The 13,481-nt window shown below is 41.5% G+C and overlaps 4 protein-coding genes across 6 annotated transcripts; 2 read left to right on the top strand and 2 right to left on the bottom strand.

The window, feature by feature from the left end:
* The first annotated feature begins 426 nt into the window (after positions 1-426).
* Positions 427-1,385, top strand: LOC108033808 (cilia- and flagella-associated protein 276). The gene is made up of 3 exons (XM_017108428.3): positions 427-609; positions 666-1,081; positions 1,161-1,385. Exons 1-3 carry the CDS (start codon positions 569-571, stop codon positions 1,280-1,282), a joined length of 579 nt encoding a protein of 192 aa, XP_016963917.1. The 5' UTR covers positions 427-568; the 3' UTR covers positions 1,283-1,385.
* LOC108033805 (probable tRNA (guanine(26)-N(2))-dimethyltransferase) lies at positions 1,120-3,368 on the bottom strand. Its single transcript, XM_017108423.3, has 4 exons — positions 3,328-3,368; positions 2,813-3,267; positions 1,604-2,683; positions 1,120-1,547 (listed from the first exon to the last, which is right to left on the bottom strand). The coding sequence occupies exons 1-4, from the start codon at positions 3,352-3,354 to the stop codon at positions 1,379-1,381; spliced, it is 1,731 nt and encodes a 576-aa protein (XP_016963912.1). The 5' UTR covers positions 3,355-3,368; the 3' UTR covers positions 1,120-1,378.
* Positions 3,369-3,787: 419 nt separating this feature from the next.
* LOC108033810 (heat shock factor-binding protein 1) lies at positions 3,788-4,576 on the top strand. 2 transcript variants are annotated; one of them, XM_050884867.1, is made up of 2 exons: positions 3,788-4,012; positions 4,113-4,576. In XM_050884867.1, the coding sequence occupies exons 1-2, from the start codon at positions 3,914-3,916 to the stop codon at positions 4,254-4,256; spliced, it is 243 nt and encodes an 80-aa protein (XP_050740824.1). In that variant the 5' UTR covers positions 3,788-3,913; the 3' UTR covers positions 4,257-4,576. The 2 variants fall into 2 exon arrangements, with proteins under 2 accessions (XP_050740824.1, XP_016963918.1); XM_017108429.3 differs by having other exon boundaries at positions 3,797-4,012; positions 4,095-4,576.
* Positions 4,541-7,236, bottom strand: LOC108033806 (CBY1-interacting BAR domain-containing protein homolog). Of its 2 annotated transcripts, XM_017108425.3 has the most exons (6): positions 6,690-7,236; positions 6,472-6,631; positions 6,079-6,219; positions 5,550-6,023; positions 5,254-5,490; positions 4,541-4,655 (listed from the first exon to the last, which is right to left on the bottom strand). In XM_017108425.3, the coding sequence occupies exons 1-6, from the start codon at positions 6,827-6,829 to the stop codon at positions 4,596-4,598; spliced, it is 1,212 nt and encodes a 403-aa protein (XP_016963914.1). In that variant the 5' UTR covers positions 6,830-7,236; the 3' UTR covers positions 4,541-4,595. The 2 variants fall into 2 exon arrangements, with proteins under 2 accessions (XP_016963914.1, XP_043949885.1); XM_044093950.2 differs by lacking the exon at positions 4,541-4,655 and having other exon boundaries at positions 5,051-5,490; positions 6,690-7,232.
* Positions 7,237-13,481: the final 6,245 nt, after the last annotated feature.

Genomic DNA, 13,481 nt, shown 5'->3' with positions numbered 1-13,481 from the left:
TTGACTTTAGGAGAAAAAACATTTCCAGCTGAGCCGTTTTGACGATGCGGTGGATGTCCTCCAGTTGGGAACCACGAGATGACTTGAGCGATTGGGACCTTGTCGATTTGGTGAGTGTGCACACTAACCTCTTATTTTGCAGATAAAAGAACAATTCAATAAAATTTAACTTGCTTTAATTCTACATTATGATGTTGTTATTTGGGAAATATAATTTCAAATCATGCAAAGTAAAGCATGGAAATAGATTTGCAAATAAGTTTCGAAATCTTCGTTTTTTTTACATTTAAAGAATTCGAAAACATAATTTTTCAAGAAAAATAATATAGAAGGTGGTCTTTGGCTTTATGAAGGTTCGCTTTGTTCTCCATAGCATTGGTTGTGTTTTTCAATCGGTTTCCATTGACACTATAAAACTTGGCAATCGGCTTGTATATTGACAAAACAGTTGCCGGGAAACTGTAGGCAAAATAACAAATCCAACCTGTCTTGAAACTGGACCAGTCCTACTCACTTTCGTCAAAGCCCCTACACTCTCGTCCAAAATTTGATTGCTTGCTCCTGCAAGATGATTCAATACGATACCGTGCAGGTCAAAAATGTTTCCTGGTAAGCTTTGTCTGATGCTGGCTTGGTTTCGGATGTTCAATCTTGTGAGTTCATAGGCAGCCTGAACTGCACACGGAGGGCACCTATATGTGCTCCTTTCCGGAGCCTCCGCCGCCGGAGCCTCACTTGAATCCGGGCACATGGCATGGCCATCTGGAGCCGTACCAACGGCTTTTTTATCACCAGACGATGAACTCGGTGCGGTCGAGCAAGCGATACCGTGCCAATCCGAACATCCCGAAGGACGGTCTAGATTTTTCGCTGCAGTCGCGCTACGACCACACCCGTGAAGCCTTTCCGGACAAGGTTGATTACGTGATGCAGCGGGAGACGTGCCGCGCCATAAGCAGCTGGTCGGCTCCTGGGGCAGCCAAGGAAATTGGCGCCCAGCTCAAATCATTTCGAGTGTTACGCAACACTCGCTTTATACGGCGCAAGCAGGAGGACATTCTGGGTCATCCCCTTCGCATTGGTAGGTTGTCCCATTGGGGGCCGTTGTCTATGTAAAAATTGTAGTTTCCGAATATCATTTTTATTCCATACATTTCTAGGCGGTTGCAAGGAAAAGATCCACCCGCACAGCGTCAAGTTAATTTGCAGCGGCGTCCACAACCAGCTGGTCAACAACGGGTTCTCTCGCCAGACCTCCGACGGAAACTTCTTCCGCTATTAGTTTCGCAAAGGCGTTTGCTTTCCCAAAAAAACTTCAATTTTCTGTTTTGTGTTTTAGAACATTATTGGCAATAAATTTGTGACGTAGAAGCAGTTGTCACGCAGACGCCTCCAGCTTGGGCTGCTTGGCAGGGTGCTTCTCATCACCATCATTCTCCAGCGCTTGTGGGGTCTTTTGGTCCTCTTCAGGCTGCTGTTGCGAAGCTTTGTGACGCTGCTTCTTGTTCTGGTTGCGGTAGCTCTTCGGCAGTTTATTTTCGCCAATCCTAGGAGGGGGTGGACGTTAGTGTACGAAACAGGGTGGTGGAAGAACTTAGCTTACATGATTGTGGCTCTGGTTCCTGGTCCCCAATGTGGTGTGGGATTCTCCTGGAATCGCGATAATGCCGATTTGCGGCTTTTCGGGTTGGCCTCCGGGTGAAGTTCGTCAAACTCGTAGTCCGCGGTGCATTCCTTCGAAAGTATGGCCTCCAGAGGTGTTCCAGGAATCATCCTCTCGGGATTCACCGGATGCCTTTTGCTCCAGCTGCGCAGAATGTCCCACAACACCGCGGGCGGGGCATCAGTTTTCAACGAGTTCTTCGAGGCATGTGAGTAGGAGACTCGATAGCCTGCATGGAGGATGGCCGAGCGGAACTTTAGCATGGGCACAATCTCCAGCTTAAGCACGCAGCACAGTTTGTCCGGAGTATAGTAAAGGGGGACATCCTGTAGTTCCTCTTGGACCATGGACAACACTCCAACGATCCTCCTTTGGGTGCCCAGAGATTGCAACGATGTTTCCTGCACGGCCTTTAACAGATCCTGCACAAACTCTGGATTATGAATCGGAGCTGACCAAATGGGTCCACCCAGATGGTGCCTGTGACCGCAATGCTCGCACTGCGAGTTAACCGCCGGACCTGTCGGTATCCCGAACTTCAGTTGCTTTGGATTACCGGCCGTGGGATTGGGCTTAGTTATACCGAGTGGCTGAAGGGTAAAGGTCTCGCAACCAGTGCACTGGTACATCCAGGACTGCTTGCTCATCGACAGCTTGCACTGGGCCTGTCCGACATACACTCGAACAAATATACGGATGTAGAAGTCCGCTGAGACGCTCAGAAGCGGCTCAATGTACTTGCCGTGCCTGTTGGCATGGCTCTCGATGCAGTGAAGCAGGATTCGAAGTGCCATCTCGTGGCAGCACTTCATCCGCAGCGGCACCGACCCGTATTTTACGTAACATGCTTCCGGGGCATTTCCGGCCAGCACGGCCATATCGGTGGCTGTGACCAGCAGCAGACCCCCGTCTACTAGACACTGCATAGCTCCGTCGAGGAAGCGATTGGGACATCCGTACGGATCGAGATCCACAGCATCGAAGCGCTTTTCGGCGTGAGTCGAAAGATACATGAGGGTCCTGTATGATTTGAGATATAGATATACATTAGTTTTTACTACAATTGTTAATAAACCCATCTTTTGATAGGAAACCTTTTTGGAAATTTTTGATTTGTCCTTAAACTCTTAAGAAAATAAACAAACTTACATGGCATCCGAGTGGCTGGGCTCGATCAAATCCTCCACCTTGTTGTGTATGACATTCGTGTTGATCGAGGCCACTGCCTGGCGGGAGAGGTCGTTGGCCACAATTTGGCGGACTCCTGCGATCTCCTGGGCGTAACGGATGCTCCGCAAGCCGGTGGCTGCGAGGGCCTCGAGGATCCGAAGTCCATCCTCATAACGAGTGCCTGCCACATAAACGGATTGTTCCTCGGGAGCCGAAGAGGGTTTCGCATCCTCCTCCTCTTGCACCTTCCCCCGCTGCTTTTTGAGCGCCTTTTCGACCCTTTCCTTTGCTAATCTCCGAAAGTAAACATTCAGGACCGCGATGCTCAGATCTCGGTTGAACTCCTGGACAGGATTGTAGAAAACATTGCCGCCGGAAACGATCTCCGCATTGCGCTCACGGATCACGGTCTCATTGGGGTTCTCCGTGATGATCTGCAAGAGTTTGGTACGCTTGAAGGGTTTTGATTTAGTTTAAGGGACTTTATTAACAACCTGCGGTTTTTCCTCCTCGACTTCCATTTGGTGACGATAGAAAACATCCACGTGGGGAATCGATAAGTCAGAGACGTAGCTATAGCTAGGTGGTTATTACTACTTATTACTAATTTTTGGCTAGTTAACCATATCAATTATTTTGATAACACTTTTAAGATTCCCAAAGCGTGTATTTTGTTTGAAACAGTCTGTGTATCTTTTCGAATAAAAAATTGTTAAACTAAAAAAAAACATAATTTTTTCTTGTTTAAATCGACATTAACTGCTGATAGTCATAGAGATGTGTATATAAATTCAATTCTTCAAACTCTGCACTTATAATTGACTTATTAATCACATTTTTTTTTTGAAACTCTGTATAAATTTTATTAAGCAGTAAATATAATTAGCGTCAGACAACAATCGAAATAGCTAGAGTGCTATCACCAAAGTTATCGAAGGCCCTCGGACCGCTGTCCACCCCTATGCCTGATAAAGAAATTAATTTGCAGAAGTGAAACAGCCGCAGCCGCAAACAGGAGCAAAGCAGATAGAAGCGATAGCAATTTTGTACTTTTATACAGCGACACAAAGAAGCCACAGAATGACCGATCTGCGCAACGAGATGGACAGCGATCTGGACCAGAACTACTCCCTGAACAGCAACGCGGACCCCAAGAACATGCAGGAGCTGACCATATACGTGAGTAATGCCCGGTCCGGGAACCACCCAGCCAATAGACACCCCGAGCGAGCACCCAGTAAAATCCGCCTCCTGTTATCAGGTACAAAATCTGTTGCAGAACGTGCAGGACAAGTTCCAGACGATGTCCGACCAGATCATAACGCGCATCGACGACATGGGCAACCGCATCGACGACCTGGAGAAGAGCATCGCTGACTTGATGAACCAGGCCGGTATCGAGGGCCAGGGCCCGGAGAAATGAGACCCGTAGAGCTGGTTCAGCCACGCCCGTCTGGAAACTGCATCCCAAGCCCATAAGATACATACATCGAACACCTGGCACAAAGTCACCCAGTCCCCGTATCAAGATTACAATTCCAGGCTCTCACATTCATTTAATCTCCTCCGCACCCAGTTGCTCCGAAAAACACATTTGCTCATCCGTTTATTGCATAGTTTTAAGTTTCTCCCACTCGGGAACATCATAATTTAAGTAACGTAATTCTTTGTGAGCAATGGCCAATAATTTTGAATTATTGCCGATTAGTTTCTATTTATAAATTAAAAATTCAAGAATTGTAAGTCCCTGGTGTTTGGGGGTTCAGGACTTCGATTTAACAACGGTTACCAGGCGACCAGTTCCCGACTTCCGTCTCCTCGCCTGAAGAGTGAGAGGGCGTTGTTGCGGGAAAGGGGAAGAAAAGTGTAATTCCGCTTGATTAGTTATGTTATGCATATATTTATTCTTGTTTATCTGGGGCAAATAATGCAAATCGTGAGCCGTGACCATTAAAACTGAATGCAAGTCAACGTCGTCAGCTAAGTTCTAGATAAATGTGGACAGTTTTAAAAGTCAGTCATTAACCAGGCTGGCCTGGTAATATTCATTACTTTGTTTTAGTAAATGTGGGCCAAATCATTTGATATTAAATTCTAATTTCTTATTTATTTAAAATTTAAAAAAGCTGGCAAAACAAAAAAAAATGAGTTTGCCACTTTTTTTTGGATAACGATGTGTTTTTAAATGTTCGAAAAAAAGGATAGAGGACTTATTCATTCAGTTTAAATACAATACTTTTTACTGTGTGCCGAAGAAAGAGGTAAGATATTTTCAGATTCTGGTACGATAACCAAACGAAATCATTAAAACTATATTTTGTCTTCAATACTGATGGTCTTCTAGTTGACAAGGACAACCGATTCTCTTTGTAATTGCAGTGCTAGTGCTGGGGAACGTGGAACTGTTTCTGCAACCTTACATGGGTGGAGGCCACCGCCTTGAAGGGATGCTTGACCGTTTGTCTGCTGGGCTTCGAAGGAGCAGAAGTCGCACTGGCGCTGGTGGAGGGCGTGGCGACTTCTTTGCCTCCAGATCGGATCTTGGCGCCAAAGACATTATCGTGTGGGGTGACCTGGCTGCTCGGCTGTGGGGGCTCCCTTTCGTCGTCTGTTGCTGTCCCTGATTCCTCCTCCTCATCTCCACTTTGGTCGGTTTCCTGGATGGATGTGTAAGTGTGTGTATCAGACATCCCTTGAAACTCATATCCCAGCTTACCTCATCTTCGTCATCATCCTCCTCCTCATCCTGCTCATCGGTTTCCTCTTCGGGCTCTGTCCTGCTCCCGCGATTTATTCCCGCTCCTGCCAGATTTTTGCTGCTCCTCGATAATTTCGGACGCCTTTTCAGCGGGCTAACAAGGTGCTCGTGCTCCAAACTATCCATGGATTGGGAGCGCAGGCCCTTCTTCAGGGCCGCCTTGCGAGGCGTGGGCTCCTCCTTGGCTTTCATCAGCTTCTGGAACTCCAGGAAATCGTCGCGCTCATCAATGCTTCCTATGTCGTAGTAGCTTGCGCTCAGCACCTCCAAGGCCTTGGTGTGCTGCTTCATGGAGATCAGAATAAAATCGCTGATGATCTGCTTTACGTCACGCAGCTTTCGCTGCTCGAAATTTCCGATGATGTCGTCAATTTCCTTGTTGGTGCGCTGCACCTCCATTTTGGCTTTGAACAGCTCCGAGTCGGCGGCACTCTAAGTGTGTATACTTAAGATTATGATGGGAATTGTTAAGCATTAATCCACCCACATTGTTCGCTGAAAACTTCGACTTTAACTCTAGCATCTGGCGCTGGCGTAGAACCTCCTTGTCCCGGGCAATAACAGCAAGGCGAAGATTGTCCCTGGTCGACTTGCAAAGCTGCTCGAATTGCGCCAACTCGTTGACAATCTGCGGGGGAAATAAGATGAGCAATAATACGTGGTTTGGATAAGCCGGCATCCTTCGTGTCCCAAAGAAAATGGTCTAAGTATTATTTTTAAAATAGTTAAAATAATAATAAAATAATTATGGTTGCCTATTATAATATAATATTTGTTGTAAAGTTAAAATTGTAAGGCTAATGCAGGATAATCAAGTATACTTATCTTCCCATTTCGGTTCACTTTTTAGATCTAGGAGTGGAATTCGTGACGACTCTACCTTATGTTCTAACCGGTGCACTTTGACGTCCATATAATCGCCGATTATCGTAACCGCATTAGTAAAGCTCTTTAGTCCATTAGAAAGGCTCTCGTTGATTTCCTCGTCGTCCGCATAACTCTTCACATTCTTGGCCAGCTCATCGAAGGAGTCACGGTACCTGCGAGGAGTGGTTATTATTTCCAAATTATGATTTAAATTACTGTCACGGGACTCACTTGGCCATTTTTCTTGTTACCAACGCGAAGGCTGAGCACATCTCCATTAAATGGCGTTCTGTTATATTGATCCGTTCGTTTATTATTTTAATGCGATCGTCTTTGGTGCTCAGAAAGGATAATTTTCCGCGGCGAAACATCTTTACTTTTATTGTGTTTGCTCAGTCCTCTTTTATTCTTTCCTTTGACAATAAAATCGAGTGAAAACCGTTACCAAGACAACGTTTAAAGTCCAGCTGGCAACTCTGGTTAACATAGACATTCAGCTGACCCACTGTAATATCAACAGGGGTTGCCGGTGTAGGCGGACAATAGGGGGCGGTTCTGTTAGTTGCTTGGGAAATTCATAGATGGCGTTATTTTTGTTAACTCCCAGGGCTGGCGAACTTCAAAAATGTTGAAGCGTTTAGCATGTATATTTTAAATCTATAAGGTCCGTTTCGTTTATAAATAGGTAATTCAAATTCATCAAATGTAATTCAATTTAAGTCCATATTGTATGATATATAATAAGCACAGCAAGGTAATTTGTTCGCAATCGTAGTAAGTCTGAAATAAATACAGGATCCTATACCATGTCAAGTTCAGAACTGGATATTGGTCAAAAACCAATACTACCGGCTTGTCTGACAATCAGGGCTATTCCCTAAACGGTTGAACAACAAGGAGCTTTTAGCGTCGTTCCCTAGATTGTTGAAATTTTGTGTTCAATTTTCAACAGTTCGAAAGTTTGAGGAATACCTTGAACAACTTCGTCATGGCGCAGCTGTGATATATGAGAACAATAAGTATCGGTTTGTGGAAGTTGAAATAGACGCGGCAACATGTTGCAATAAACTTGCGCTGCAGGCCTTCTAAAATTTCTAGTTTTCATAATTTCCGAAACCACAGCGTGTATACGGACTGACGGTTATCTTGATTAAGAAATTATATACTTTATAGGATCGGGAACGCTTCCTTTTACGTGATAAATGCACTCCGACAAATCTAGTACACCCCCTTTTGCTCTACCAGTAAAGGGTATATATATGTACAATGTTTGTTAGTTTTGTGTATAAAAATTAGAATGATAGCGGTCCTTGCTTGTACTCGCCAAAAGGCGTAATCGCCCATTCTCGTTCAAATTCAGTCCACATCGTTTAAACTCAAATTGGCCATCATTTATAATTAAAACAAGGAATAACGATATTCTCAGTGCCTCGACTAACAGATACCTGTTACTCAGCTTAAGGGAGCACAAGGGAAATGGAGATATATAAGCAGCAAAGCTATATTTTAGGGCGCCACCTACCGGCTATTTCAGTATGCTGAAACAAACTTGCGCTGCCCAGGAAGCGCAAGAATCTACATGCCAAGAATGACTGTTCTAGTTCTAATTTTTATAATAATATATAATTTCCGAGATCTCAGCGTTCATACGGACAGACGGACAGACAGACATGGCTACCCATGACGGTCCGATGGAAAAACTAATAAAAACAATAAAGGAAGTTCTCTTCGGCAAGCCGATGTTTGTATTCCCTTCCAGTTATAAGAAATGATCAACTTTTTTTTCTCGATCGTTATGATAAGTCGTCCGATCTTATTAAAATTTAATTCGAAATTCAGAACTAATTAAAAAATATTATTTTTTTAAGCTTAGAAGGTTATATGTTAAAAACACCAAAGTATATAATTTTTTCATATTTTTCGACTAATTTTTCGATCGTTTCCATGGCAGCTATATGATATAGTCGTCCGATTTTGATCAAATTTAATTCGAAATTCAAAACCAATTAAAAAATGTTATTTCCAAGCTTAGAAGGTTATATGAAAAAATCACCAAAGATGTAATTTTTTCATATTTTCCGACTAATTTTTCGATCTTTTCTATGGCAGCTATATGACATAGTCATCCGATTTTTATAAAATTTAATTCGAAATTCAAAACCAAATTAAAAATGTTATTTTCCAGCGTACGAGGTTATACATTAAAAACACCGAAGATATAATTTTTTCATATTATTTTACCACTAATTTTCGATTGTTCGTATGGCAGCTAAATGATATAGTCGTCCGATTTTGGTAAAATTTAATTTGAAGCTCCAAGCGTAGGAGGTTATATGTTAAAAAACACCAAAGATATAATTTTTTTATATATTGTTTTATTTTTTATTTTCCGATAGTTCCTATGGGAGCTAAAAGATATAGTTGTCCGATCCGGAAAGAAAGAAGTCTTTTGGGAAAGTTTCAGCTCGATAGCTTTAAAACTGAGAGACTAGTTTGCGTAGAAACGGACGGACGGAAAGACGGACAGACGGACGTACATACGGACTTGGCTAGATCGAGTCTTTTAGTGACGCTGATCAAGAATATCACTGCGTTGCAAACTTCTGACTGAAATCATTATGTTGTTAAAAATTATGTGAAACAAAACTATTTACTATACTTAAACATTTTATAAGTGAGATTGGTCGAGCCATGCTTTCGTTCTTGTGCAACGTCCCGTTATGTCTCACAATTTTCGTGAATTCATAAACAACTTTTAAAGTTACAAACAAAAACACTTAAAAAAGCTCTGGCAAAAGTGTACGTACGATCTCTTTTTTGGCACTTATATGATATAATACTGATTTACAAAACCAAGTTAACATTAACTTAACCACCATGGGCAACAATAACTGGCTGTAATCGTCTGGGCGTTGAAGCAGCTACATTTTCAAGCTCTTCACATTTTATTTTGGCCCACTTCTCCTGGAGCCTCTCTTTAAACATGGGAGCACACCTTCTTATGTGTTTTCGAAATTTTCGCTCCACGTGGGCTTTATAATATTTAAGTCCGGGCTTTGTGGTGGTGAATATAATTGACGGGGAGCATAATAGAGCAGCCATTCCTCACGAGGAACCGAGTCCTAATTTGTCCACAAAGGCTTTTAAATTATATTCTAATATGGTCTTTTACTAAATACGGTCGGAATAAGATGCTTGGGATGCATGGCTGTACTGGGTTTTCTACAAACTTTTGATAATATTTGATAATAACATTATATTATATATATAAATATATTATATTTGGACTCATCCGTAAATAAAACCTTTCCCCAGAACTCCATATCTTTGTTTAGATTCTTTTTAACGAATTTCAAAGGAAGTGCACGGATTTTCGCGCTTTTAAAAGGTTTCTTACGAGGAGTCCTGCTAGGGAATCCTTCATTGTTGAGAGTTCGTGTTATTGTGCGTGAGTGGACAACAATTTTAAACCTTTCAGCTATCTCCTGGGCCAAATTGGATGCATGTACCTTGGGGCTTTGATTCACTTCATTACCGATAAAGGAGATGTCACTACGATTAAGATTCTTTGGACGCCCACTGCTCGCCCACTGCTCGTGGATTCTTTACTATAAAATAATATGAGACTACAATTTTGCTTTTTGTATATTAATACCATTCAAGACAAAACTGCATCATTACTTTTGCTGAAAAAGCTATAGGAGTAGGTAAACTCCAAAAAAGAAGGTCGTACTTAGACTTCTGTCCGCAAGTGTTATTGTTTGGAAATCGTATGGAAGCCATCAATTTTCACGTACCATTATTTTTCAACGCATTGCGGTACTTTAGTGCCCTTAAAAAAACCGCATTCTAAAGGCTGCTGCCTTCTGTACCTCCACAGACCACAGAAAGTGCCTCAGGACGTGGTTCCTCAACTTTCTTTTATTTGCCTCCGATATTCCACAAATTAGACATCTCAATTCGCTTCTGTGTTATCGGTATTGAAAAAATGTTCAACTTTGATTTTTTCTTGAGCGTGTTAAAGCTGTATAGTTAGTTAAAACTACTCCGCACTTGAAGCAGTCATAGATATTCTCGAACTTGTTCTGATATAGCTTCCGAAACTCACATACTGCAATTGCATGAGCAATATGAACTTTTTTACTCTGACCATTTTATAGAGGCTGAGAGGGCGACGAGTCGGAGAGGCTCCTCTGCTTCGTCATCCGTGTTGTCTTCGACTGTGATTATGTGCGATTATTATTCAATTTTGGTACTTCTTGTTACATTTTTAAGCCTGTTATATTTATTCATTTTGTGCTTAAGAGCTTAAAACAATTTTTAAGCTAAAAACCTTTTATCACTGTGGACGGAAGTCCACGTAGTGGCGAAGCGCTTTAAAGGGTATGCGAAGGCAACTACTGTATATACATGAAGAAAAGAAAATCGTACGATTGTTTGGAGTGATACATCACACGAACGGTATCGCAAAAACTAAAAGAATTGCATACCAAGACTTAAAAAAAATCAATTGGTGTGGAAGACAAAGTGGTGAAAATGTATAAGCTAATATTGGGAAATTTTTAAAATAAATAAAATTTTTAAAAATGACACCTCAACTGTCAAAATCGTATGCTCCCTTCAAAAATTAAAACCCATAACAAGATTACGAGGTCCTATCAAATTGAAAATTTAATTTTGTTTGTCAGTTTGTACCAAAACGTCCTGAAAATTCTAGACGTTTTTTCACTTTCGGAAAGAAAGCCGAACTTTTGAAGACGTGGATCCAAATGGTCGCAAGTCTAGCTAGTGTCCTTGTTTCGTAGTGGCTCTGTCGTTCTGACATACGGTTTTTAAGGTATTGAAACGTTGTTTTTTTTTTTCATTTGTTATTTTTTTCTTTTCCATGTCGGCTATTTTCTTGCTTAGCTCACAAATCACGGGAATGACTATTGATATCGCCACCACCTTCTCATGCGAAGTCGACTTTGTTGCATGCTCAAAATGCTCCAATATTTTAATTAGGTCTTCTAGCATAAGAACTTCCGCTGCTCCCAATGGTTGTGGGGCCTTTGGAATACCAAAAAATACTGTCTATATATGTGTTAGTAGCTAATATGCGCTGCATCATTTTTAGAGCAGACTTCCAACGGGTGGGCACTATATGCGGTTTCACCTTGTGCCTTCTTGAATTTTTCATAGGCGATTGTGCTGCTTTTAAAGTAGTTTACAACCCTTTTGCATTTTGGTAACACTGGAGTCATCACTGGAAGTTTTGGAGTATCTTGGATCAGTAGATAAAATAAGGAGAGTTATTTACCCGTAACAAGTCACATGCCTTTTTCATGCTGGCATCATTGTCCGTTCCTATCGATGTAACTTTTTTTAAGCGATTCCACTCTGTCAGTATTTGTTTTAAAGAATCCGCTATAGTGAGAGTAGGGTGGCTTTCTAGAGTTATACGTTTTTTTGTGAACAACACTGCTGAATGAAGTTTAAAAGATGGCAAGATAAAGTGCACCGATACAGTTAAGTAACCCTCAGTGGCTTTAGATGTCCAGCAGGCCGTTGTAATCCCAACGTGATCGACCTGCTCTAATGATTTTTTTAATTTTTCCTTTGATGCCTCATACTCATTGTTTAAGAAAACGTTCCGCGTTACTTGGCAACCTGTACAAAGAATCCACGCACTTCATTAATGACAAACCCGCGATCGGTAACAATACTGGAAGGTTGCACGTCCAATGCTATTATCCTCATTAAAGTTTTGTCGATAGCGATTTTCGAGCAGAGGCATTGGAGTATTGCTTAGAACTTTCAAGAAATGGGTTCATGTATGGAGAAACTGAAATGCTTCCTGCTTGCTGACTTACTCGATGTGCAGTCCTCAAATTCTGCATCAAATTGCTGGTATTTCCAGACGTTTTGAGGATTTTTCCACATTACGTACAAGACGCGGTTTGATTTGTTCCCTTCTTAAAAAAATTCCAAACTCTTACATTTTTTTCCTTGCGCCTGGGACTTGAAATCGACTTTTCTTCGTTTTCCCCGTTGCCCAACACATTCGAAGTTCTTCTTATAAAAAAATGTTAATTACATATATAAATGCTATGGGTATAAACGCAAATAAAGATGTATAGATCAATGCATTGTAGAATTAAACACATTTCTACCCATATGTACATACATACAAATGTTCATTTTACAACAGTTTCATTAAACTTACTTTCCGAAAATTTTTCCATAATTCTCCCACGATGCCTGCCAACACCACCAATTACTCTATTAAAATAAAACATAACAATGGATTAGTTTTTATACCCTTGCAGAGGGTATAATGATTTCAGTCAGAAGTTTGCAGTGAAGGAGACGTTTCTGACCCCATAAAGTATATATATTCTTGATCAGCGTCACAAGACGAGTCGATCTATCCATGTCCGTCTTTCCGTCCGTTTCTACGCAAACTAGTCTCTCAGTTTTAAAGCGATCGGTCTGAAACTTTCGCAAAAGTCTTCTTTCTATTGCAGGTAGTATATAGGTCGGAACCAGCCGGATCGGATAACAACAATTTTCCGTCCGATTTTGATAAAATTTAATTCGAAATTCAGAAGCTCCATAATTTAAAAATTTTATATCCAAGCTAAGAAAAGTAGATGTTAAAAAACACGAATGATATAATTTTTTCCCCGATAGTTCCTATGGAGCTAAAAGATATAGTTGTCCGATCCGGCTGGTTCCGACTAATATACTACCTGCAATAGAAAGAAGACTTTTGGGAAAGTTTCAGCCCGATAGCTTTAAAACTCAGAGACTAGTTTGCGTAAAAACGGACAGAAAGAGCTAAATCGATTCGTCTAGTGAAGCTGATCAGGAATATATACTCGTTATGGGGTCGGAAACGTATCGTTCACTGCGTTGCAATCTTCTGACTGATGTGGGAGGTCCCAGGCTCGGATATCCGCTAGGGCGGGAAAAAGCTTTGGAAAACATATTAAAAGTTCTCCTTGAAATTTCACATATATTATTGTATTCAGATTTATTTAT

This window comes from Drosophila biarmipes, chromosome 2L, assembly GCF_025231255.1.
Source record: "Drosophila biarmipes strain raj3 chromosome 2L, RU_DBia_V1.1, whole genome shotgun sequence".
NCBI classification, from domain to species: Eukaryota; Metazoa; Arthropoda; class Insecta; order Diptera; family Drosophilidae; genus Drosophila; species Drosophila biarmipes.
The sequence above is the reverse complement of the archived record's forward strand: the minus strand, read 5'-3'. Positions and strand labels throughout refer to the sequence as shown.